Consider the following 26,208-nt stretch of genomic DNA (forward strand, 5'->3'; position numbering starts at 1 on the left):
GGATATCAGTCGCACACTGAGCTTTAGTCCTTTGCAATGTTTAATTATTGATACAACTAGGTGTACAAGGTACCTAAAACGTACCTTCTTATCTCTTAGTAGATATTAGCCGGAGGTTAGTTAAATATATTAAAGTGTGTGAGAGAGAATGGGTGTCTGTGTTTATCTAGTGTCATGAAGAGATTAGTTGTAAAACGTGTGCATATCCTTGTTAGAAATTCTGAATATTTGTTAGCATTTGATGGTATTTAAAATATTGTTTATTTAAATGTTATTTCTTTATTTATCAATCATTTTGAGCAAACAGCTGTTGTTGTGAAGTACATTTAGAATACTTGATTAGGAAAAAATAATGTAAAACACAGTAAAAACCTTGTTAAAATAAAAAATGTTTGTTTTCCCACACTATTTTTCATGATTAAACACAAAGAATGATATTTAATATGGATGTGACGAGATCTCGTGAGATTAAAATGTGACGAGATTTCTCGTTGAGGTGAAAAGCTGTCTCGCGATATTGCCATGACGGAGTGCGAGGGTGAAATTAGGATAGAATATGTCTCCGCTACGTTTACATTGCGCCTCCACTTTTTATAGAAATAAAAACCATTTAATTCAGTTGAATAACGGCTGCAGAGTCGAACGTAGTGCAGACCAAGGTTATAATCGTTAACGAAAACTGTTAACTGAAATAAAAATAAAAACGAGGCATTACAAAAAAACGATAACTAACCAAAACTGTAATGTGTGTTTGACAAAACGAACTAAAATAAAATAAAATTATAGATTAAAGGTGCTCTAAGTGATCCTGGGTGGAGTAACTTCCTGTTGAAGTTCGAAGTGTTGTCAAACAAAACAGAGGCTAGCTAGTCCCTCCCTCCTCCTCCTCCTCCCCCTCCCCTCCGTGCTTCCTGAAACAGTCATGAACGCGCATTTAAAATCATTCTTGTTGTTATTGGCTGGAGCATGTTTATTATGATTCGTGGTCCAGGCTGCACCAGTTTGTTTTTATTGCCGTTTTCGGAGCTTGTGGCGACTACAGAGACCGCATTTTTTTTTTTTACAGTGTGTTCAGGGGACAGGCAGCTAGCGGATAGTGAGGAGATGTTTGCTGTATGTGACAAAAAATGTTTTGGCCTAAAAACGCGTGACATCACTTAGAGCACCTTTAAATGTCCTTAGTTTTCGTCTTTGTCAATGTCTTTCATAGAGCAAATAACGTTCAGCTGCATTTTCTTTCCCTGCGTCTCTCACTCATGCGTCTCTCTCACATACGCGCGCACACACACACACACACACACACACACACACACACACACACACACACACACAGCCCCTCCCCTCCATGCACACCGCGTCTCCATGAGAACGAGTGTTCGACGTTGAAAGCAAGTTCGCGAAAGGTTGGTATCTAGTGAACACCTTTACATAATCACACATTAAAAAATTGGTATAAATTTTTTTTTTAATTCTGAATATAATTTTGTCAGCGTGTTAATGTCGACCCGAGAAGCGATTTGCTATTTTAGAAAAGTTTTGTCACAAGTTTGAGGTAAAATGCACTTGGGTTGTCGATGTCAAAACACTATATAAGCTGTGATTCAAATATTAAATAATGTTATTTGTCATTTATAATGTCATTTGTTTACTCTTACACTGAATATTTGCTGCTTCAATCCAGATGAGTAGGCTATTGTATAGGGTAAATTTAGTATAGGGTGTGAAAATTGTACAGCTGTGGTATTTGTATAGGGTGTGAATTCTTTCTCACCCATGCACACTCGCTCACGCACACATCCACAGCACACACACACACTAAAAAAATTTAAAAGCTTTATTTAAAGTTTTTTATTTTATTTGTTATTTGTCATGTTCTTTTCTCAGATTGAGCTCCCTGACAATCTGACAGAAATGTCTTGTTGTGGCACACAAATGGGTTGAATACATGCGGTTCATGTATGTCTTCTTTGGTCTGTTGGCTCTTTAGGTTTTTTACTGGCACACGTCACTTACACATTTTGCACTTACTGCGGAGTGTTGAGACTGTTTACATATTTTTGCCCATATGTACATTACAATATTTTCTAAAATTGTATGATGTTTTTGTTGAGTTATTATTACACAATACTTTTTCTGACCTTTTTGAATCTTGCCCCTGACAAATAACCTAACTTACAAAAAAAGACTAACACTAAAACTAATAAAAACTAAACTAAAACTAAGCATTTTCAAAAAAATAAAAACTAAACTAACAAACCCACTTTAAAAACTAATTAAAACTAAACTGAATTTGAAAACAAAAAGTCAAAACGAAATAAAAATAAAAACTAATGAAAATTGCAAAACTAACCTTGGTGCAGACTTCACTGATCATGTAACGAGATGACTGGGAAGACCATGGCAGAAGATTCATTGCACTAGGGCTGTTAAACGATTAATCGCGATTAATCGCATACAAAATAAAAGTTTGAGTTTGTATAATATGTGTGAGTAATGTGTGTAATTAATATGTATATATAAATACGCACAAATTAATGTATATATTTAAGAGAAATATGTTATTTATGTACAAAAAATGTATTTATATATAATATAAATTATATAAAAATATAAATAAATACATATACTTGTAAATATTTCTCAAATATATACATGGATGTGTTTGTATTTATATATACATAATAATTACACACAGTACACCCACATATATTAGGCAAACTCAAACTTTTATTTTGTATGCGATTAATCGTGATTAATCGTTTGACAGCCCTACATTGCACAACAGAGCCTAAGCGTCTGACAAATGTCTACTCTTGTAGAATGTGCCTATTCACAGAGTACGCATGATCTCGAAAGCGAAAGTAAAACGCGAGCGCACATTCCATTCAAAAGCGGCTCTCTGATGCATGCAAATATCTTCCAATATGAAAACTATCTTAGGCTAGGCTGTGTAGTTGGAACAATCTCTTAGTTCTGTATGATGCTTGAAGAAAAATTTGAATATTGAGAGAGTTGATTATGGTTGCTCTTATTGTTTGCACTTAATGAGACTAAGAGAAAACATTTGTATTTATACATAAACATTTTTATTTATACTGCTTTTATTTCTATGATCAATTTGTGGAAAAGAGTTCAGTTAGGAGGTCATAAATCATGTACAGTTCTAAGGTCTGAAGAGACTAAAGCCAGTCAGTTGAGTTTGTGGCAAAACCTTTTACAGTGCTTGAGTATTGTTGTTTTTTGCTGCATATGATAATTCATACTCAGAAAGTAGAACAGAAATGACATTCATTACAAGATGGTTAGTTAAAACATTTCAAATGCACCTGCAGACTTTTTCTTTTTTTCAAGAAAATGCTGGCTTTAATGTTTTATATATATATATATATATATATATATATATATATATATATATATATATATATATATATATATATATATATATATATATATATATACAATATATACAAATTTCCAAATCTATAAATATAAATTTCATTTAAATGCACCAATATAACAACAAAAAGCAATATTTACCAACAAATATTTTTGTTAGAACAACTTAAAAAAAAAAATGCCACTCTTGATCACTGAATCAGTTTTGAATCAGCTTGTAGAAAATAATGTTTTGAACTGATTCAAACCTCTTAACGCTCTCATAATTGTCTGTCACATAACCATGAGGGGTGCACGAAACTAATCTCATATTGTGGCCTTTTGGAAACTTAACAGCCAAATAAAAAGCTCATTAAAATCATTGCAATGTTTCCCTCCCAGCCCTAATCCTTGTTAATGCAGCAGTTAAGGCCTCTGTGTCAGTGTGTGTAAGAGTGTTTATCCGTAATCTAAATAAAACTCGATTTATGTCTCATGCTGTGACAGTAGTTTGTCTTTGAAGCCCATAAGCTCTTTAAGAGTTTTTGGAAAGACCAGTACTTGTCCACTGAAAACCAAAGTGCCCGACCTAAAATATCAAAACCGCAGATCTTTGCATAGAACGCAGACAAGAGGAGCACCACGGTTTCACACGTCGCTGACGTCATTGTGGCTGAGCAAACAAATCTAAATTGTTGGTGTTCATAAAACTGTGCTTTATGATTTTTTTTTTTTTTTTGGATTTTGAATGACACCAAAAGCCACGTTGTATTTCTAGAAGTAATGAAGTGTTGTTTTGTTGTTGAAAACTAGTGCTCTCTCTAAAAAAAGTGTGGAAGTCGTCTTGAAGCTCGAGTATTTCCTCTATTGAAAAAGCAGCCAGGGCTGAATGCGGTTGTGGGACGGGTGGTTGCTGGCGTGCAGGAAGGATGTGAGTTTGTTGAAGAGCTTTTCTGCACAGAAAGAAAAGAAAACTGCGCTCACGGTATCCCCGAGCAACAGCAGAATTTGGCAGATGCGATTCTCTCGGTGCAAGTCCACCCAGAACGACCAAGGCCAAGAGTTTGGGTCTGAATTTGTACAAGGTGCATTGAGCCATTGACTCGCTAGCGGTTAATCTTGCATCAGAAATAGCATTTGTGTTTATTAGGGCAGCAACAATATCTGGCTGATTAATATATTTTCTTTTGGCTGATAACTATTCTGCTGTTTTGTCTAAACAAATAAAAAATAAAGCATTTTTTTTTTTTTTTAAACAAACTTAAGGCCCTGATATACTCATGGCAATGTTGTTTTTTATTGTTTGTTTAAGGGGTAAAATGAAGTTTATAACTTACACTACCATTCAAAAGTTTGGGTTCAGTTCAGTTTTTCTGTAAGTTAATACTTTTATTCATCAAGGATGCATTAAAATGATCAAAAGTGACAAAGACATTTGTACTGTTACAAAAAGTTTTCTCATTCACATAAATGCTGTTTTTCTTTCTATTCATCAAAGAATTCTGAAAAAAATGTCATGGTTTCCATAAAATATTAAGCAGCACAACATTTAACACTGATAATAATAAGAAATGTTTCTTGAGCAGCAAATCAGCATATTAGAATGAATTCTGAAGGATCATGTGATGTGGAAATTCAAATATAGCAAAATAGAAAACACTTATTTTAAATAATAACAGTCATTGAACAGTAGTCAATGATAAAATTAAAACTCATATCCTTCATTATTCGTGTTCAGTCACTTTTTATTATTTATATTTAGCATTTAGTCTGTCCATTTTGAACAGACCCATGACCCATTTTGGGTCACAACCCACCAGTTGAGAACCACTCGCATAGATGGTGGTTGACAACTTCCTGTGTCTACCCACCTAGCCTGTGCTATACTCCCTGACACGCTTAACTGTGGCCTTTCAGGTCCTTGCAGCCATGGCGACGAACTGTTTTGACAACGTAGGGCACAGGCCAAAGGAGCAGGCTGCGGTTTTCTAGGTTTTGGTACTGTGCCAAATCTTTCTCGAGAATCCACGTTGAACTCTTTTAAGAGACAGGTTTTACGATTAGACTGTTATTAATTCTTGAAACACTGCCAGATAATGGCGAGACATTCTTATATAATGCAGCCCAGTCTTTTCACTTTGCGAGCCTACATACTTGTTTTTGCTGCTCCACCCACGTGCGCAAACACACATTCGCAACCACGCTGCATGTCTGTCTCTTACACAAGCATGATAGTGAATTCCTGTGGTGCACAGGCGCAGTTGCTTCAGAATGCGCTGTCTGTATGTTAAGGAAGTCTGTATTACTCATGGCTAACCACATACGTCAGTTGTCATCTCTGTGATTGATACATGAGTGCCACATTGATGGCGTCCGTGCATCAGTTTTCTCATTGAATAATCTGACGGAATCTTGTGATTTCTGTCCCACAGTGACTGCTGTATTGTCACCTGCCTTTGGTTTCACTTCACCTGCTTCAGTCAGACTAGCAGGTCGTTGTGACTGTCTCGTGGCGTCTCTCTCAGATCCTTCATGAAGGAATGGGTGAAATTTCCCTATTAATAACCAGACACTCTTGTGAGTCATAGTAAAGCAGAAGTGCTTTGTAATTTGATCATTCATGGTATATGTCAATCTTACTCCAAAAAAAGATATCTTTGCAACGTGTTGCGTGTATATCTGCATGTTTTCCTAATTGCATAAATGAGATTTGAGAGCTTTGTAGTTGTGTGCCAGGATCATAGGTTATATAGTTTAAACCCATTGATTTGTTTGAACTTTCACCTATAAACAGATTTTAGCGGATTTAAAGGGTTAGTTCACCCAGAAATTAAAATTATCCCATGATTTACTCAACCTCTGGCCATCCTAGGTGTATATGACTATCTTCTTTCAGACAAACACAATCGGAGATAATTAAAAATATCCTGGCTCCTCCGAGCTTTTATGAAGCCAAAAAAAAAAAAAAAAATCATCCATCCATCATAAATAATACATACGGCTCCAGGGGGTTAATAAAGGCCTTCTGAAGCGAAGTGATGGGTTTTTGTATGTAAAGTATCAATTTTATTAACTATAATAACTATCTTCCGGCAGACGGCCGTGCGCATCAATTTGCGGTGGAAGAGTAACCTCTGACCCGACACATGATGCAATGATGAATGTGGAGAGGATAGAGCAGAGCAAAACAAAACACCAGTCAAAAATGAGTCTAAAACAATAATTTTTAAAGGTGCCGTAGAACGTCTTTTTAAAAGATGTAATACAAGTCTAAGGTGTCCCCTGAATGTGTCTGTGAAGTTTCAGCTCAAAATACCCCATACATTTTTTTTTTTATTAATTTTTTTTAACTGCCTATTTTGGGGCATCATTAAATATGAGCCGATTTAGGCTGCGGCCCCTTTAAATGCTCACGCTCCCCGCCCCCGGAGCTTGCGCTTGCCTTTAACAGCATAAACAAAGTTCACACAGCTAATATAACCCTCAAAATGGATCTTTACAAAGTGTTTGTCATGCAGCATGTCTAATCGCGTAAGTATAGTATTTATTTGGATGTTTACATTTGATTCTGAATGAGTTTGATAGTGTCCTTGCTTGCTTACCTAGTCTGATGATTCAGCTGTCCCCCCCCACCTCCCCTTCACTACCATTATAAAGCTTGGAAGAGCCAGGATATTTTTAAATGCATCTCAGATTGTGTTCGTCTGAAAGAAGATACACCTAGGATGGCTTGAGCATGAGTAAATCATGGGATAATTTTCATTTTTGGGTAAACTATTCCTTTAAGTTCTTTCAAGCCCTCATTAAATCACTAGGTGGTGTGGTGTAGTGGTTAAACCTCAGGGCCGGTTCGATTCCTGCAAAATGGGAGCCCACAAGCGAGGCGCTTAACCCTAGGTTGCTCCGGGGGATTGGCCTCATAATAAGTTCACAGTGCAATTCTGTGGTGATAATCACATGAAAGTTGCGGAAACAAATTCCAACGGTCATCACCGTTGTGTGCCGATAAATAATAATCAAAGTCACAATTTAGGTTTTGGATCATATACACCTGAGCATTTCCTTTGTTCTAAACAAGCAAGCCTTGTCTGGGAAAGATTAATTGAAGTCTCGTATGTCCAGATCCGTCTTGTGAGAATATCCGAGCACATTCCCCATGTTCCACGTACCATACGACCCCATTCATGAGCCAATATCTCAGGTGCAAGGTTTTTGGTAGTCTCACAAACAAGGTGGATTGCATTGACAGACCTTTGAGAAACCTTATACGACCTCCTTAAAAACCTTCTGACCCCATTTTTCCTTTCGGATTTCAGAAGGTTCTCAGACTTGCATTGACTCTGTCTGGCTTTGGATTTGTTCTCAACTCACTTGTTTTGATTCCAAGCTTTTTGTTTTGTTCCTGGAGTCCAAAAATGAGGTCAGAATTCTGCTCCGATTTGTCCAAAGCCTTGTGTGCAGCATTCCTAATTGTGCATGTATGCAAAATCTTGGGTTTAATGCTCGTGTATGTCTTGATAACTTATGTTTAGGTCTTTCACAACGTTCCCCCCAGGAATATTCTTGAGAAAACGCAAGCCTCGTTTGCCGACTCAGCTGTTATTTAGGAGCACCAGAGTTCTGGAATCTGAATGTTACGGAATGCCGGAATTCGGCATGAATTAGTGTTGCAAGAACAGTGCCTGTTTGTGCTTGGACGTCTCTTTTTCTCCTTCACTCATCTAGTCACTTTCACTCTCATTCTAAGATAGCAGAAAAGTAGGAGGGGTGGGAAAGAAAGCGAGTTTTAGATTTCCCAACACGCTGGAGGACTCGAATATCAGTTTGATGTTGGCACGCTGATTCTGGCTCAGATTCGTTACTTGGCCGCATTTCTTGATTTTTTTTTTTTTTTTTGTTATTTATTGTAAGAGAAAACAAAACTAATCTCGAGTCTGCACTCTCACTCTGCGGCAATAACATGTCAGTTCCACTAAATGGGGGTAGAGTATAGAGTGACCGCCTGGGGGCCTTGGCAGCAGGCCAGAACCGTATATGAATATCACCTGAAGTTGGTGGGTTTGCTCTGCACCGACTGTCTTAATCTTGATTTGCCCCAATCTCTGGAGACGTACGGGAGAACTCCAGGCAAGTGCTATCCAAAGATCATTTTCGCAAAAAGCTAATTTTGGCTGCGTACAGTGTTGTGAATAGGCTCTATTGTGGTGCCTGTACTTTGGACACACTCCAGATAGACTCCAGGTATTATTTTGCCTTGTATCCACTCCAGCTGAATTGCATCTCTTTCTGCTGTAGGCTAGAGTCTTTCCTTTTTAAACTGTACCAAAAAATGTTTTCATCACCCTGTTGGTCTAGATTGTGAGGAAATAAATGGAAGGTGGGACATTCATTCATTCATTCATTCATTCATTCACTTATAATGTTAATCCTTTTATTATATTAATCCCTTCCTTCCTTCCTTCCTTCCTTCCTTCCTTCCTATACAATATTAATCCTTCCTTCCTTTCATTCCTATATAATATTAACCCTTCCTTCTTTCTTCCTTCCTGTATATTAACCCTTGCTTCCTTCCTTGCTTCATTGCTTCCTTCCTAACTTTCCTTCCTTCCACACTTTTATGGAAAAATAGTAGAAATTAATAGAGAGTAGGAACAGTATTTCTTTGAATAGCAATGCTATATAATATTAATATTGCTATTATTAATAATTGTACTATTTTCACCCTGTCTGGTGAGATCATAAAGTCATCTGCATCATTTGCGAGATGAGAGTGTTTGGGTTTTTGTTGCTATTTGTTTCTAACCTTAAATGAGTAGTAGGTTGGCTTCTTTGTTTAGGGAGCGGTTAAAGTCTTATTCCAACTCCAGACTTGTTTGATGACACCCAGACTGCACGTATCAATCTTTAGTTAGTTTCCCACAATGCCTCATTGTTTATGGCTCACCTGGATCGCTCTCGAGTAAACATGACACTCTTCATGAGCCCAAGCCGAGGTAAGGAGGAGGGTGTGGCCGTTTACACCTCAGTTTATTATAGCACCATCAACCATGTGCACCACATCACTCACTCAGCTATAGTGAGTCGCCTTTTTATACGTGCAAGCTTGCACACACGTGGGGGTTTGGGGAAAATCCAATTTCTGGAAATGGTGGGGCTTTTTATTATTTAACAGTTTATATTTTATGGTTTAATGGTTAGGGTTATTTTACTGGTTAACAAACTTTTCTTTGGTTCATTCCAGTTGCAAAAACAACCTAAAGAGTGATGCTTTCAGGTCTTATAAAATAGACTAAAATAAAAGGAAACACAAATAATTAATTTAATAAAAATATGAATAAAAAATATTACACTAATATTTATGTAATAATAATAATTCATGTTAATTTAAAAACTCTTCAAGATTTGAGAAGTTATAATTTTAATGTTTTTTTTTTTTTTTTTTTTGTAATTATTTATTTTTTTTCAATTATTTTATTATATTTTCCACACCTTCTTGGAGAAGAAGTGGGAATACAATTTTAATACAGTTTTACAAAGACATTATAAAATAAACAAAACAAAAGAGAATTAATTGAATAAAAATATTGACTATAAATAAATAAATAAATACATAATGTTATTACAATAATACGAATTATGAAATAGCAACAACGACAACAACAATTATTGTCATTATTATTATTATTATTATTATTAATGTTCATTAAAAAATATTCTTCAGGAAGAGGATTTTAGAAGTTGATCATTTTAATACATTAATTTTATTTTTAATTATTTGGTTATTTTTCATGAAAACTTTATGGGAATGCAATTTTAGTAAAATTTTACAAAAAGTCTTAAAGTTTGATTTGAAGAAAAGAAAGTTTGTTTAGACCAAGTTTTCCAGAACATTGTTCAAATAAGTGAGCCGCGTCCAAAGCACGAGACTCTGGGCTCAAATACAGTGTTCATTCTTAACCTTTGACCTTTGTCCTTTTACTCAAAAGGAGGGCTTTTCTTGGATAAGGCTTTGGTTTGACACTTAAAGTCTTGTCCTGCTGGTCATCGTGCCATCAGCAGCACAGGGGCTGGGTCGCTAACTCATTTATTCTGGGTGAAGAGGGACAGCTGTCTAAATTAACTCATGCTCAAATCCCATGATTCCTCTGTGCAATAAGAGCGCTCTCTAACTGACAAAGTCCCTGTGTTCAATCTCACAACACTTGCTTTTCAACAGACCTTCTACTGTAGCTCAGTCATGTGTATGTGTGTGTGTGCGCGGTTGCCGCATATCTGATAAGATGTTCAAAGAGACAGATGAATTCCTGTGTGATGGTTTTCTGGAGTGCGGTCAGCGTTGTACATTGGATCGTCCAGCCCTGCAAGATGATTTAATTTGTGTGTGTGCATATGCACTTTCCGATTTGTGTGTCGGGTCTTGGAAGACATCCCAGTCATTGTTTGCGTTATAGTGGGTCTGTTCATGGTTTTGTTAAGCTGTTGAAAGCTCCAGACAGGTGCTGTTCCTCCTCTCCTCGACTGTTGTGACATTTTCAGCTCTCACTTGCGCTGTATCAGCCTGCTTCATACTTCAAAACGCTGAAGTGTCGTGTTTTTTATTTATTTGTTTGTTTGTTTTATTTTTTACAATATAACATATGCTTTTCTTATTTTATTTTTAGCCTGCTTTCTTCAAAATTTATTTATTTATTTATTTATTTATTTTTGGTTTGGTTTATTTTGTAATGTTTGTAGATTTTTTAAAATTATTTTATTTTATAGAAAATATGCTTTTTATTATACCTTTGAAGTTTTATTTTCAGCCTGCTTCTTTTTAAAAATGCTGAAATATTTTTTTTTTTATTTAGTTATTTTGTCATATTTGTAGTTTTTATTTTATTATCGTATGTACTATATTATGCTTTTTCTTGTTTTTATTTTTTACTTTACTTTTTATTTTCAACCTGCTTCATACTTTAGAATGCTGAAATGTTTCATATGTGTAGATATATTTTAATATTTTAACATATTTTATATTTTATTGTGTATAAAATGTTTTTTTATTTTTTGTATTTTATTTTTTTTTCTTTTGCATTTTTATGCAAGATTATAAAAGCAGAGCCCACAAAACCACTTGAAAAATTAAGAAATCAAATTATTATTATTTTTTTTTAAACGGACTAAATAAACCTAATAACAAATAAATCCTAAAACACATAAAGTAACAAAGGCAAAAACATTATAAAGTTATTGTTTATAGTTCAGGAAGTACTCATTATCAGCCTATTATGTCAAGTTATGTTTTTTCCAGAGAGGGTTATGGGATTATCATGCCATGTGAGCTGAGCTAAAGGCAGTTTCTTTCAAGTCAAATTTACATGAGCTACTTCAGTCCTTATACATTTATTTATCTTTTGTTTCTCTTTCTTTTTGTGTAGGAGGTAGTGAGGGTCAAGGCCGGATTCACCAGCGTTTCCCAGAGAAAGACTGGGAAGATAACCCCTTTCCTCAAGGCCTTGAGCTGGTAAGCCCTTCACAAACAAACTCAGAGCATGTCCCGATATCTCAGAATTCACAGATTTGTCCAGCAATATTGAATTCGGGGAGTGTTTTCATAGGATCTGATATGAAGATTTTTGTGGCATCTCTTTCAGTTCTGTCAGCCCAGTGGATGGCAGCTGGTCCCAGAGAGAGAGCCTCCCTCTTTCTTTGTGTCGGTTCTTACGGACATCAACTCCGAGCGGCATTATTGCGCGTGCTTCACCTTCTGGGAGTCCGTGGAGAACCCGCAGGTTTGTTCCGAGCACGTGCAGATGAACCGAAGGAATGTGTGAAAGAAGGGAAGAGAGAAATTATATAACAGGATGCAATGGGGCTGATGGGTGGGGTGACTTACTGCTGTGTGAAAATGTATTATGGTTGTTGAGGAACTACTTTTTTTTGTAGATTTGGACATATAATGTTTAAATTGATTTGGAGTGTAGTAATTCCAGGTGCAGTTTGAGGGTGTTTTAAGGGTTGTGTGTGTGTTCAGCTACAGAAAGGAGAGCCCAGTGAGGCCGATGAAGATGATGGTCCAGACGTGCTTCAGCCTGCTCAACTCTACGCCCCTAAAAGCCTGGTCCTCGTGTCCCGTTTGGACCACACAGAGGTCTTTAGGGTAAGAGACGCGTGCACACAAAATTCCACATGACCGAGTTTAAAACATATGGCATAAGTTACGGTTCAACTGTATGGATTTATAAGCATTTTTTCTTGTCTTGTTAATATTTTCATTGACCTGTATCACAAAAAACAACATATTTTATATTTCAGAAAAAAAAATGGTATTTTTCTAGCTTGTTTTATATCTGTTTTCTTTTAAAAATCTAGATTTATTATTATTATTTTATTATCATTAATTGTCAAATATTCTGTACAAACAAGAATTAAACAATTATATTAATATAAATGTTAAAGAAAATTATTTAATAGTAATAGCTGAAAATTATACAGATTTTGTAACTCAACAAATATTAAAGGGGTGGTTCAGTGTTTTTTTTTTCTAGGCTTGATTGTGTTTATGGGGCACAGTTTAACGTCTTAATGCTTCGTTTTAAAAAAAAAAAACGCTGTATTTTTCATATATTTTACCTTTATTCTACACCGCTGTTTCCCTTCTCCTAAAAACGCCTGTTTCTATGAAGGCCCTCCCTCAGAAATATGCAGTGGACTGAGATTGGTTAGCTGGCCCTGTGTATTGTGATTCACTGTCTGGAATACGTTGTCACGATTCACGTTGTCTGGAAACGCCACTCACCTTACCATTACTGGCAAATGTTGCATGTGCTTCGGTCAAAATCCAGTCTTTGCTTAGGTGGAAATGAAAATTATGGCATCAATATTGCCGTATAAATTTGAGCCCGAATCAGACCCAGATAGCAGTAATGATGAAGAGGGTCAAGCAGAACCTCTGCAAGCACGGCTTTTAATGGACGTTTATGAATGTTAAGTATTTTCGTTTGTATTTGTGTTTAGTGTTTAGATATGCTGTCACTTGTAAATGTTACTGCTGCCCCATAGTGTTCTGATTAAAGCTTTACTGTGGCTGAATACATGACTGAGTAGTAGCATTTTTGTAAAGGTATTGTTTAATTTATAGCATGAACGAGTATGTGAGTAAATGCAACATAAAAGCCATAATGAAACAATGCTGTACACTGATAACAGAAACACCAACAAACACCAACAGAAGTTCGCTGGTTTGTTGAAGTTTGTTGGTGTTTGTAGGCATTTGTTGAAGTATGAAATAGAATTTCATAGCAAAAACACGTTGGTCATTCTTTACGTCCCAGAAACTATATAACTTTATAAAAAAAATAAAACACACAGTTTGGGGCCCATAAACAGCAGCTTCTGCTTTTAAAGTGGGAACTGCTTCATCTTTCAGTAATAGCCTTTGTGCAAATCCAGCATTGAACTCGTGTAGATTCTGGAAGCTGTCTTAGCATTATAATTGTCAGGAACAGAATTAAACATAAATTTTATTATTCCCGAAGTCCGGCGTCCCTAGGAAGAAGACTTGTATGCACGCGACATGGCCTCACCCGCTTTGTTGCGTGTTCCCGGGGGCAGTGTTTGTTTATTGCAGGGATTATGATGCCACCAACCCAGGAAGAAGCTTGTTGTAGTCCAAACCGGTCATTTTTGTAGGCATTAAACTGCCATAAATTTGAAAGACAATATCTCTGTTTGCATTGAACTTTCAGTGCTGTAACTTTGCAGATGCTGTTTATGCTCAAGCAGCAACATTACACACTAACTAAAGTTTATATCCCACAATTTTTTATATCCCATAATTTTCTTAGAATTGTGAGATATAAACTTGCAATTCTGAGAAGAAGAAAAAAAGTCAGAATTGAGAAGTCATAGTTACCTTTTTTTTTATTTTTAATGGAAACAAACTTTCATAATTGCAATTGCACTTTTGCTGGAAAGCAGTGGCACAACTATCAAATTGTTACAGATTCATTTTTATTTTCCAACCCAGAGTCATCTAACGGAGTCATTCTTGCAATTTTGACAAAACCTCATCTATGTCAGCCAGCTAGGCAATGTTTGGTTAGTGACATTAAAATCCACAGAATTTGCCATGTTAAACAGAAAAACAAATTTTGCATAAAATCCTATAAAAGATGTAGTAACAACACAGAAGTGGCCTGATTGGTCAAGTGACATCACAATTTTTGAGCCCTGAGGTCAGAGTGTTTTACACGTGCTCCAGTCATGTTGAGCCAGGAAATACAGGTTCAAATCCAGCCTATGGTGTATCCTGATCTCATTTCCCAGTTCTGTCATGTCTCAATCTCTAATAAGTGTCAAAACCTTAAAAAAAACATTAGCAATAGAGCTATGATGTTATTAGATTTCCCTATATTTAGATTGACCCTTGCATCTCTTTACTCTGCAGAACTGCTTGAGTCTCATCTACACTGTTCATGTGGATAGCCTCACCGTTCCCATGGAAACGGTGATCGGAAACCTTCTGACCTGCATTATTCCTATAGCTGGAGGCTCTCAGGTAAGAAATGTGCACAATCTAATGTTTTAATCCAAAACCAATTTGTTTCTTGACCTCAGACACATTCAAGTGTTTTTCTCCTGAGGGATTCTTATCAGAGGTTAAAGACACATTTGAAAATGGTGCTCTAATCCCGTGCATCATGGGTAGTGTGGAAGATCTGCACTATTATGGATGTCACAGATGCTCTAGTCTTAATTGTTTCTCAGAATGATGGACTCATGATGACTGTGAATACTGTGTGTACATTATGTACAGTACATTAGTGCACTTGAATGAATGAATGAACACAACATATAAGGGTAATCCTAGTTTATATAGATATTTTACTAAATAAATTCATTAATGACCAATGAAATTATTTAAACCCCATAACAGGTTTTAAAAATTTAAAGGGACAGTTCACCCAAAAATGAAAATTCTGTCGTTTACTCATCCTCACGTCATTCCAAACCTTGTGTGACTTTCTTTTCAAAAAAATATCCAGGCTACTCTTTTCCTTATAATGAAGATGATTGGGGTTTAAGGTGTCAAGCTCCAAAATTACACAAAAAACGCTATAAAAGTATCATAAATGTGATGTAAATGAATCTTGAGTAGTCATAAGATCACTTTATGTGAGGTTGGACCTACAGTACAGTCCAAAAGTTTGGAACCACTAAGATTTTTAATGTTTTTAAAAGAAGTTTCGTCTGCTCACCAAGGCTACATTTATTTAATTAAAAATACAGTAAAAACAGTAATATTGTGAAATATTATTACAATTTAAAATAACTGTGTACTATTTGAATATATTTCACAAAGTAATTTATTCCTGTGATGCAAAGCTGAATTTTCAGCATCATTACTCCAGTCTTCAGTGTCACATGATCCTTCAGAAATCATTCTAATATGCTGATCTGCTGCTCAAGAAACATTTAATGTGTACAATTGTACAAAATATTTGTGTACAATATTTTTTTTTCAGGATTATTTGATGAATAGAAAGTTCAAAAGAACAGTGTTTATCTGAAATCTAATCTTTTGTAACATTATAAATGTCTTTACTGACACTTTTGATTGATTTAATGCATCCTTGCTGAATAAAAGTATTCATTTCTTTAATTTCTTTTAAAAAAAATAAAAATAAAAATTCTTACTGACCCCAAACTTTTGAACGGTAGTGTATAATGCTACAGAAGCTTTGTATTTCAGATAAATGCTGTTCTTTTGAACTTTCTATTCATCAAGGAATCCTGAAAAAAAAAAAGTACACAACTGTTTTCAACATTGAAAATAATCATAAATGTTTATTGAGCAGCAAATCAGCATATTAGAATGATTTCTGAAGGATCATGTGACACTGAAGACTTGAGTAACGATGCTGAAAATTCAGCTTTGCACCACAGGAATAAATTACTTTGTCAAATATATTTAAATAGTACACAGTTATTTTAAATTGTAATAATATTTCACAATATTACAGTTTTTTTTTTACTGTATTTTTAATTAAATAAATGTAGCCTTGGTGAGCAGATGAAACTTCTTTTAAAAACATTAAAAATCTTAGTGGTTCCAAACTTTTGGACTGTACTGTACATGTAAGTATTTATTCTCTGAAAAACATTAATTTTAGAACTTGACTGCACATTCAGTTTCATTTTATGAAAAAGACTGGCCAATTTCTCCTTTTGTGTTCCACGAAAGCAAGTCGTACAGATTGGCACAACATGAAAACAGTTTTGTTTTTGAGTGAACTATTGCTTTAAATATGATTGTTTTTTTCTATAACATGCTCACATGTTATCATATTCTCAAGTTCACGTTTGGTTTTTGTGATTCCCTCCCCTCAAGTGTAAACCTGACTCCCTTGTGTTCCAGATAAATGACCCCCCTCTTTGTAGTTTAACTGACTGGCTACTGGGTTGTTTCCAGGTAACATTTGCCTTTGAGTGGCTTCAACCAATCAACCCATTTGTGATTCTGCCTGATAATCAATCGTCAACCTATGCTTTGCATTTCTCAGTCATTTCGAAATCACTGCTGCTCATGCAAATCAACAATGTGCCTTATTTCTTTCTGATTCATTGGCTGCAATTGATTGCACCTGAAATGCATTGATCAACTTTGTTTTGGTGACAGTTTTTTTTCATCTGCTTATTGTTTATTTTATGGGACAGTGCACAGATAAACACTTAAGCACCTCCTCACACACGCAGAGGCTTATGGGGCCAGCGTTTGTGTCCTGGGCCTGGTTGGCGTGGATTGAACATATGGGCGGGGATGGTGGCAGATGGTGTCTAAGCACACTGCAGCGTGTATGAATGACAGCCTTAGAAACACGCAAACAACATGCTACTACAGCTTCAGTGCGGTGTTTCCATTGTTTTGCTTTTATCTTGTGTGCATTGGAAAGGGATTATTTTGTGTATTACATCATTATATTACTTTCGGTTTGAAAATATGGTTGATTCTTATGATTGATGATGATTGATTGTTCTGAATCAATTTCTAATTGGATCAGCCATGTTTTAAGCCATTATTTAATGCAGATGCTTTTCTCAACCTTACAGTTGAGACTTTAACTTGCCAGAAGAACTTTAAGTACTATTGTCATCTTGTTTTACTTGTTAGTAAATGTTGAAATTAAAGGTGCACTATATAACTTGTTCGAAAACACCATCAATCCTTTTTCCAAAACATGTTTTTGTCTTACCTTGACTCACTATTGTAAGCCTGTTATAAGTGTTTATATTTTAGACCAAGCCGGATGGTTTTCGTGGGATATTGCGTTGGGCTGGGACAATACATTGATTCTCAATTCACACCAGAGTCCTTCATATAAAAATCAGTCAACAGGCTTTCATAGACAGCCTAAGAAGTCAGGGAAGGTCTCGTTTCATTACAAGCTGTTCACACATTAGCAATAAAAAGCGATTAATACATAAAAATTTGAACATACAGCCCCATTTTAATTAAATATTTGATTTTGTTTTGTTGCGAAGTTGGTCTTAAAATGTTTAGGTTTACAAGTACATGAAAAAGTCTTACATTTCTTTCCCTTAAACATGCAGATAACCTGACAGAGTGTTAAAACACAATCTGTAAAATATCAAAGATGCCTGTACTGGATTTAATGTGATAGAGACAAGGTGTTTGGCAAGTATCTGTGTGTTGGGAAGCCAGTGGAATTGGTGAGTCAGGTGTAACTTGGTCAGAAATCTGTGTGTGTAAGGAAGCAGTTTTTCTGGAGTAGTGCTGAGAATCCATTATTTTGGATTCCTGGAGGGCATGTTTTACTGTCCCTGACCCAGGGCCACAATGCCAGGTAAAACACATCTGTCTGTTTTCCCAATTGCAAGATAATCCATACCGATACGGCCATATCAGAAGTCATCAATGTAATATCTAATCTGTTACACAAGTTTCCCAGGCCTCACTTTCTGTTTCAGTAAGGGTTTTACCTGCTTTTACAGCAGCTGTATTTTCATATTCCTGTGACCCTTGCCCTCACAGCTGTGTTTTATCATCACAATCTTGTGTTTTGCATTTTTGTCATGTATTTCCTTGTTTGCTTTTTTTTTTTTTTTTTTTTTTTTTTTTTTTTTTAAATATATAATTGTAATGCCTCTCAATTTTGGTGTGTCTAACGGTTTGTGTTTTTTGTTGCTTTGTGTTGCTAATCTAGCCGGGCCAGGACGACAGAGAGGAGAGCTCGGTACGCTCCGTTTGATTTCGTTCAGCTCTTTCTCTCACTGTCAATCCTGCTTCCCCTTGTTTTTTGCTGCACCAATTAAAACACATGCTCAACATCAGGGGAACCAATTAGATCCCAGAAATTATGATCAAAATTAATCAAATATGTGACTAACCATTGTTTTAGACACAATAAATTTGTTTTATCTCTCCGTCTGTCTGTCTATCTAAGCAGCAGCACATTAAATAGAATGAATTTAGAGATGGAGGGACAACATTTTAGCATTTTCCCCTTCTATTTTAATCTTTACATTTACATTTTCAATATATATGTATATACAATTACAGTTCAGTTTGATTTACTGACACACCTTAAAAAAAAAGGATAAAAAATGTGCATTGCATGGCATTTCTATATTCACTTAAAATTCCCATCCATGTTTGGATGGGACTTTCAAGTGCACAATGATTGCGGTTATTGCAAATAATCGCTATGAGTGCATGATTGCAAATTACGCTTCTATGCAGGTCCATACATTATCACTGTGGATTTGTCCTGTCATGAGGTTTCATTACAGAAAGCATTTTATGAGGGTGTATAACGTGCACGCGCTCTAACCGAGGCTGTTAAACGCTTGTGTGCTGTGGCTGTTTGAAGTGATGACATCACCCCCCACCGCCCCCACCGGGCTCTCATTTTACAGCTGCCACTTTACTTCCTGTCCTGATGTGACATTTACTCTATAAGGACTGGTTTCTTCACTCTTACTGACCTCACTTCTGCCTTAATTAACTGATAGAAAAACAGATATACAAGTCCTAAAATGGCCATAACCGCAGTATGTGTTGGTTTGTGTGGGTGATGTAAATTAATTATAACTGCATAATGTGAATGATTTCCTTTTGGCTGATTGCCTTACTGTCTTATTTCCAGCTAATGTTTGAAGAGGAGATGATTGTCATTGTCAATTTTTTTGTATGACTGTACCTTATAATTTATAATGCAAACCATTGTATTATTCACCTTATACTCCTAAAAAATTTAATTTGTGATTTCTAAGATTTCAAAAATTCTTCTACAGCAAATTTTCATCCTCACCTTGAACATTTCCAACTCTTTCATTTGTAAAGCTCTTAATGTAAATGTGACTTATTCATAACAGGAAATAGATGTTGTTTTCTTTTTGGTGCTGGTTTATAAAGGGTGAATGGCTTTGATTTCTTTTCTTTCTTTTTTTCTTCTTCTCTAAATAACCTCCTGTCTTTAGTTCACTCTACAACCAGCCTGCCGCACACATATTAATCTTTCCCATAATGCCATGGTGGAAGTGTTAGATGGTGGTGCTTTTCTTTTAAAGATGAGCTCACTCTCATTTCTCTTTAATAATCTCCCGATCTCTTTTCCCGTTATCTTTATTCTTGTTTTCTCGCTTTTTCTTTCGGCTTCTTCAGAGGACCATAACGCTTGGTGCGGGCGATAGGCAGGTTATCCAGACGCCCATAAGCGACTCCCTGCCTGTAAGCGGCTGCAGCGTGGCCCAGCTTTTCAGACAGCTCGGTAAGCCAATCAGCAGCAGGCTTAGGTGCTAAACAGCAAATCAGCTTCATTAAAACAGCAACAGTTGGTGTCAAGTGTCAGATGTGGACGGTGTAATCTCCACCTTGTGTTGTTAAATAAATAATAGAGGAAGTTGGACTGATATTTTTAGGCTAAGCTGACCTCTCTCTCTCTCTCTCTCTCTCTCTCTGTCTCTGCAGGAATTGTAAATGTTCTCTGTCTGTTTTGTGCTGCCCTGACGGAGCACAAGATCCTGTTCCTCTCCAGCAGTTACCAGCGTCTAACAGACGCCTGCAGAGCTCTACTGGCCATCATGTTCCCACTCAAATACAGGTAAAGATGGATCTTATGTTGGCGGCAAATTTGATTGGTTTATGTACAATAGTCTAAACATCCCCATCCATTTTCGCACAATTTGTGAATAAATTTAACTTAAATAAAAGGTGAAATTTCTGTTTGATTTTTGATAATATAATAAAAATTGATGATTTAACAAATAATAATAATAATAATTATAATAATTGATTTAATATTTATTATTTTTATATTTATTTTAATTATCATTGCTCTTATTACTATTGTTATCATTGTTATTTATTATTATTACTGCTATTATCAATAATAATCTAATTTTAAAAATTCATAAAAGTAACAAACTAATAATAGCACAAGATGATAATAATACATTTTATAGATTCTCTCTATTTACAAATTCTGAACGTCCCCATCTTTTTTTCCCCCATGCCATAGTTTTTAGCTTTGGATAAATTTAATTTAAAAAAAGTTGAAATTTCTGGTTGATTTTTGATAATATAATAAGATGACAATTTAATATACATAATCATTATTATTATTATAATTAATATATATATTTTTTTATCATTGCTGTTATTACTATTGTTATCATTATTTATTTATTTATTTATTTATTTATTATTACTACTACTATTATCAATAATAATCTAAAATTTATAAAAGATACAAACTAATAATTGCACAAAAAATAATACATTTTATTGATTTTTGATAAAATAAGATGACAATTTAGTATACATAATAATAGTTATTCTAATTTTTGTTTTTGTTGTTTTTTATTTATCATTGCTGTTATTACTATTGTTATCATCATTTATGTATTATTACTACTAATATTTTAATAATAATAATAATAATAATAATAATCTAAAATTCTGACCATCCCCATCCATTTTCCATCCATTTATTAAAATTTCTGGTTTATTTTTAATAATATAATAACAATTGACTATTTATTGATTGATTGATTTTGTTTATTTATTTATTTATTTATTTGTTATTGCTGTTATAACTATTGTTATCGTTATTATTGCTAATAGTGAATCTGTTTTAATAATAGATTAATTAGGTTAATCTAATATTAATCTAATTTTAAAATTCATAAAAATACAAAATGCCAACTCAAATTAGCATAAAAAATATATTTGATTTGCATAGTACCTTTCATGCATAAAATGCAGGTCAAAATCTTCAAAATATATAACATTTTAGAAAAAAATAAAGCATAAAAAAGTTAAAAAATAAATAAATAATAATAAAAACAAGAAGACTTATTTTTGCCCCTTTATTTATTTATTTAGTCTGATAAAATGAGTTCTGTTCCTCCTAATCTTGTCTCCATCTCAACCTCATCCATGACTTTTCCCACTCTCTCCAGTTTTACATATGTTCCCATCTTACCGGGAAAGCTGCTGGAGGTGCTCAGCACGCCAACGCCCTTCATCATCGGAGTCAACTCACACTTCCGCTCGGAGACCCAGGAGCTGGTGAGATGTGTTTTTTTTTCTCCCCTCTTTCAGTCTCTGTGTCGTGAGCCTGAGAATGTAATGCAACTCACATCTTTTTAGATAAGGTTTGATCAGATATCTGACATATGGTGGTGTGTAACACACAAAATCACGTGTAAGGTGATACGGCGTTCCATACAATGCACAACATGGAATTAGATGCAGGAATACATGTACCCTCATGTACCTGATTTGGTTTATCTTGGTTCATCTCAACTAGTTTTTGGCTCTTACTAATTATAAGCATATTTATTTTGCTATTGCGACCGATTATGTTCGGTTACATTTGTTATCTGGTTTTTGCATCAAATCTGTAACCCATTGTTTTGGGCGGTCATTACTTAACAGTTTATTTAACATAAACACTGAATTATCATGGATTTATTTCAAAAGCCATATAATAACATGTGACTGATTCCTTAACCTCATATTTTACAAGATTTGCTTTCATTTAATTCAGTGGGAAATACCTGACCCATTTTTCTGAAGTTTATATATATCACCTGCTTTTTTTTGTACTGCCAAATGCTGTAACAATAGGTATTTACTCAAACAATTAAACCTGTTTGACTGTGATTATCTCGGTTAGCTTACTTCAGGGTTTTTTTTTGTTTTTTTTTAGATGCCATGGACACCCAAAAAATAATTTTTAAAGGCGTCTATTTAGTTTTTTTTGTATAAAGACCCAATTTATATTGGGAAAAAATTATATTATGAATGTTTTATTTTCTTTTAAGTTAATTATTACATTTTTCCTACTCATTGTAGCACTGTACTAGATGCATATTTATTTATTTTTCTTATTTTAATCATATTTTTTATCAAATTGTTTGTAATTATTTATTTATTGTAATCTAATTTTTATATAAATGAATATATATATATATATATATATCAATTTTTATTTTTTAATTTTTACACTGTTTTTCTCTAAACATTCTGGATCAGTTTACAAGGGAATGTTGGACATCTCTGGACATGTTTACATGCAGTGACCTGTGTGTAGTCGAGTTCAAATGAGAGATATGATACTTGATACTGGGGAATGATACTTGACCTGAGGTCACTTTGTTTGGACCTGAACGTTCCTACATGTCAGAATTTTAAACAAAAGACATTTGCAAGGGACACAGGGTCTCATTCAATAACTTTTTTTCCGGTCAGAAAAGCTTGAATGAGGTCTGATGTGCATCGTTTAACAAGTTTAGACTTGTCTAAAAGAGTTTTTCAGCTCCCTGTTTTTGAAATATGAGTTGATGCTATGCATCTGCCCATATAGAACAATGTAGTTCAATGTGGGTTCATATTTACCCATGTGCGTGTGTTATATTCACAGCTCGACGTAATCATTGCAGACCTGGACGGTGGCACGGTGACCATTCCGGAGTGTGTCCACATATCCCTGCTGCCTGAGCCACTTCTTCATCACACACAGACGGCCATCTCCATGGTAATCAACACATTTTACCCGTGGACGTATGCCAGTCTCAGCGTTGTGTAATCACTGACAGAGGTGACAATGTCATGGTGACATCAAGTTTTTAAAGAAAATTTATCAAACAATAGTACAGATCGAGGAAGTGTTGCAGGTTTAATGGACTCGGGCTATAAAAACACATGAAAGAAATATTTATCTTCATCATGAGGTAATTAAATGGTTCTCAGCACACATTACTCACGCATACTTCCTTGTTTAAGTTACGCTTGATGTATTTCGAGAAAGATGATGGAGCTGATTGTGATTTTTACAGGCAGCTTTATAGTGGTTTAAAATAGTTGCAATTATAGGGCAATATATTATGTTATTGTAGTTGACAGGAAAAAAAGTGCAAATACATGTGGAGGATCCATAAAACATTTTATTACTAATTTCTCAATCAAAAGTAATAATATTTAAAGGTATTTTTACCCTTGAAATCTCAGTTTACACGTTGTCCTTTTTTATAAAAAATGTATTAAATTCTATAAATTCTATAGTTTTTAAAATGTTCTGATACAGAAAAAAACCTCAGTACAGAGAAAAAAAAATGCATTAAAATATTCATACATACCATATCAATTATCAGCCATTAACATTTAAATAACATTTTTATTGTTATTTATTGAATTGTATTTTTTGTAATGTACTGATTATGCTAAATTAAAAAAATCTCTAATATTGACTAATAACTGATATGTTTTAGATGCATTGTGCATCCAATATCAGTTATTGGTCATTATCAATTATTAGTTGTTAAATTATATATTTATTTATTTATTTATTTATTTACTGACACCAATACATTTAAAACTCAAATTTTATGATAACTGGTATGGTACTCATTTATGGTGTATCCCTAATTTATCATTATTTTCATTAATATTGACTATATCAGCTGATATCTAATTTAGTTGTGTACTCTCAAAACACTTTTTATACAGGCTCTAACAAAGGACAAATGATGAAACAAAAGCAGAAATATCACATTTAATCTCTGGTTTCTTGTTAACAATTAGGAAATGTCATTTTAAATTTACAGTATGATATACGAGTCAGATGCATACCTGGGTCTTTTCTAAAAAGGAAGTTATTTGTCTTTTCAGGAAAGTGACAATGAATAGGTTTTTCCGTTCTGTGCTCATACCTAAAAGTGTTCGGTTGTCTGTCTGTGTTGTTTTAGATTGCATCAAAATTGGCACAGAAAGGTCCTTGTGTGTGGCATTCACATTTTGCCCCACTGGAAACAAGCCCAGAGTCCCTCTATTCGTGTGCGTGTGTGTGTTTTTCCTGCTGTCTCTCTGAAATGTGCGTCTGTGGCGCCAAGACCATCCCAGCAGAAGTGGCAGAGGTTGCGTATGTGTGTTTTAGTGTGCAGGGCTCACATAACCACATCCCCTCAGGGAAATAGATGATAGTCATGGCTGAGAAAAAAAGAGATCGCTATGCCTCAGTAATAAACCCATTTCATCCATTTAATTGCCTGGAAATGCAGGGTTTCTTTGTTTTCTTTTTCCTGATTCTCACTTTTCTTAAAGATGCTTCTGATAGTTGTGTAGGTAACTACCGTCTTTGGTTTATGTCCTGTGCCTAATCCTGTACCATTTCAATTAGCTAAGTGAGTTTTGTTATTAGCTCCAGCTCCGGACGGCAGCTTTCTGTAATTACAGGAGCGCTCGTGTGCACAGATGAGCCAGATATGGATAATTTAAGCGGGAATTGTATATTGAATCACAGTAAAAGATATTTGCACCTAATTTTTTAGTCATCACTGAAAGTGAGTTACTGCACAAAGTGATTTAATGTTTAAATTTAACTATATGGAATAGGCCAGTTAGATCTTACTGTGGGCTGCACAGTAGTACGACAAAAATGTAACGCCAAACAACTGATGGACTAAAATTGCTGTTGTGGCTGGGCAAAAACTCAAGGAAGATATGTGATTTATTGCTTTGTCATGTTACGGACACAATGAACATTGTGTTTTAAGCTGTTGCTGCTGACATTTGAACTGATTTATGATTTGAGGCTTAAAATGGTGGCATTGTTAGTCGAGGTTAAAAAATGTGTGATGCACCAATGAAAATTCAGTGCATTCACTGCAGAATTAAATAATTAACTATAATAATAATTTTATGCTGTAATAATAAATTACGTTTACAACAGATCAAAATTATGAAAAGCCATCTTGACAGTGTTGTTATTGTTAACTAAAAAAAGTAAAACTGTTAAATTGTTTTTGTTCATTAAAATAAAGCTGAAATAGAATAAAATATAAATATGAGATGAAAAACTTAAATTTAAAAATCTTAAAAAAACTTTTGCAACTAATTGAAATTAGTTTAAGTTGAAGTACTAAAATAGCTAAACAACTGAAAAAATAAAATAAATTCAATTAAAATAAATTAAAATATTAATTTATTAAATTGAAAAAATAAATTAAAATATAGCTGCGAGCAGCGATGGCGGGCCCAAGCCCGGTGGCACCGCCACCCCGGTGTCTTCAGGGCAACTGTGCACGGCGGGCAATAGGCATTTAAAACGGTAAAACATCAAAGGACTATGTCAAATTCACTCCACATTTACTGCACTACAAGGTGCCACTATAGAGCCCCTCCTCCCTGCCCATTTTCAAAGGATTACATGTGCCAAGTTTTAACATTATTCTGATGAATTTTGAAGCAAATCAGGTAAAAATAAGAGGGTGATCTCAATGTATGCTGAAAGTGACACATTTTCTGCTTCCAGTTGGTGGCGCTAT

At 34.8% G+C, this 26,208-nt stretch overlaps 1 protein-coding gene across 5 annotated transcripts in view; it reads left to right on the forward strand.

Annotated features, from left to right (window-relative positions):
* The window catches only part of sbf1 (SET binding factor 1), a 70,195-nt gene that overhangs the window by 8,575 nt on the left and 35,412 nt on the right, over window positions 1-26,208 (forward strand). For 2 of the 5 annotated variants that reach the window (XM_048154837.1, XM_048154840.1), the window contains exons 2-11: window positions 11,793-11,878; window positions 12,009-12,146; window positions 12,389-12,514; window positions 14,804-14,914; window positions 16,775-16,828; window positions 18,582-18,611; window positions 20,042-20,147; window positions 20,348-20,480; window positions 21,841-21,949; window positions 23,307-23,420. In XM_048154837.1, the coding sequence (XP_048010794.1) occupies window positions 11,793-11,878; window positions 12,009-12,146; window positions 12,389-12,514; window positions 14,804-14,914; window positions 16,775-16,828; window positions 18,582-18,611; window positions 20,042-20,147; window positions 20,348-20,480; window positions 21,841-21,949; window positions 23,307-23,420 (1,007 nt within the window). The remainder of the gene's footprint in view (window positions 1-11,792; window positions 11,879-12,008; window positions 12,147-12,388; window positions 12,515-14,803; window positions 14,915-16,774; window positions 16,829-18,581; window positions 18,612-20,041; window positions 20,148-20,347; window positions 20,481-21,840; window positions 21,950-23,306; window positions 23,421-26,208) is intronic. The other 3 variants (XM_048154838.1, XM_048154839.1, XM_048154841.1) reach the window with 3 other exon arrangements.

This window comes from Megalobrama amblycephala, linkage group LG14 (genome assembly GCF_018812025.1).
Source record: "Megalobrama amblycephala isolate DHTTF-2021 linkage group LG14, ASM1881202v1, whole genome shotgun sequence".
NCBI classification, from domain to species: domain Eukaryota; kingdom Metazoa; phylum Chordata; class Actinopteri; order Cypriniformes; family Xenocyprididae; genus Megalobrama; species Megalobrama amblycephala.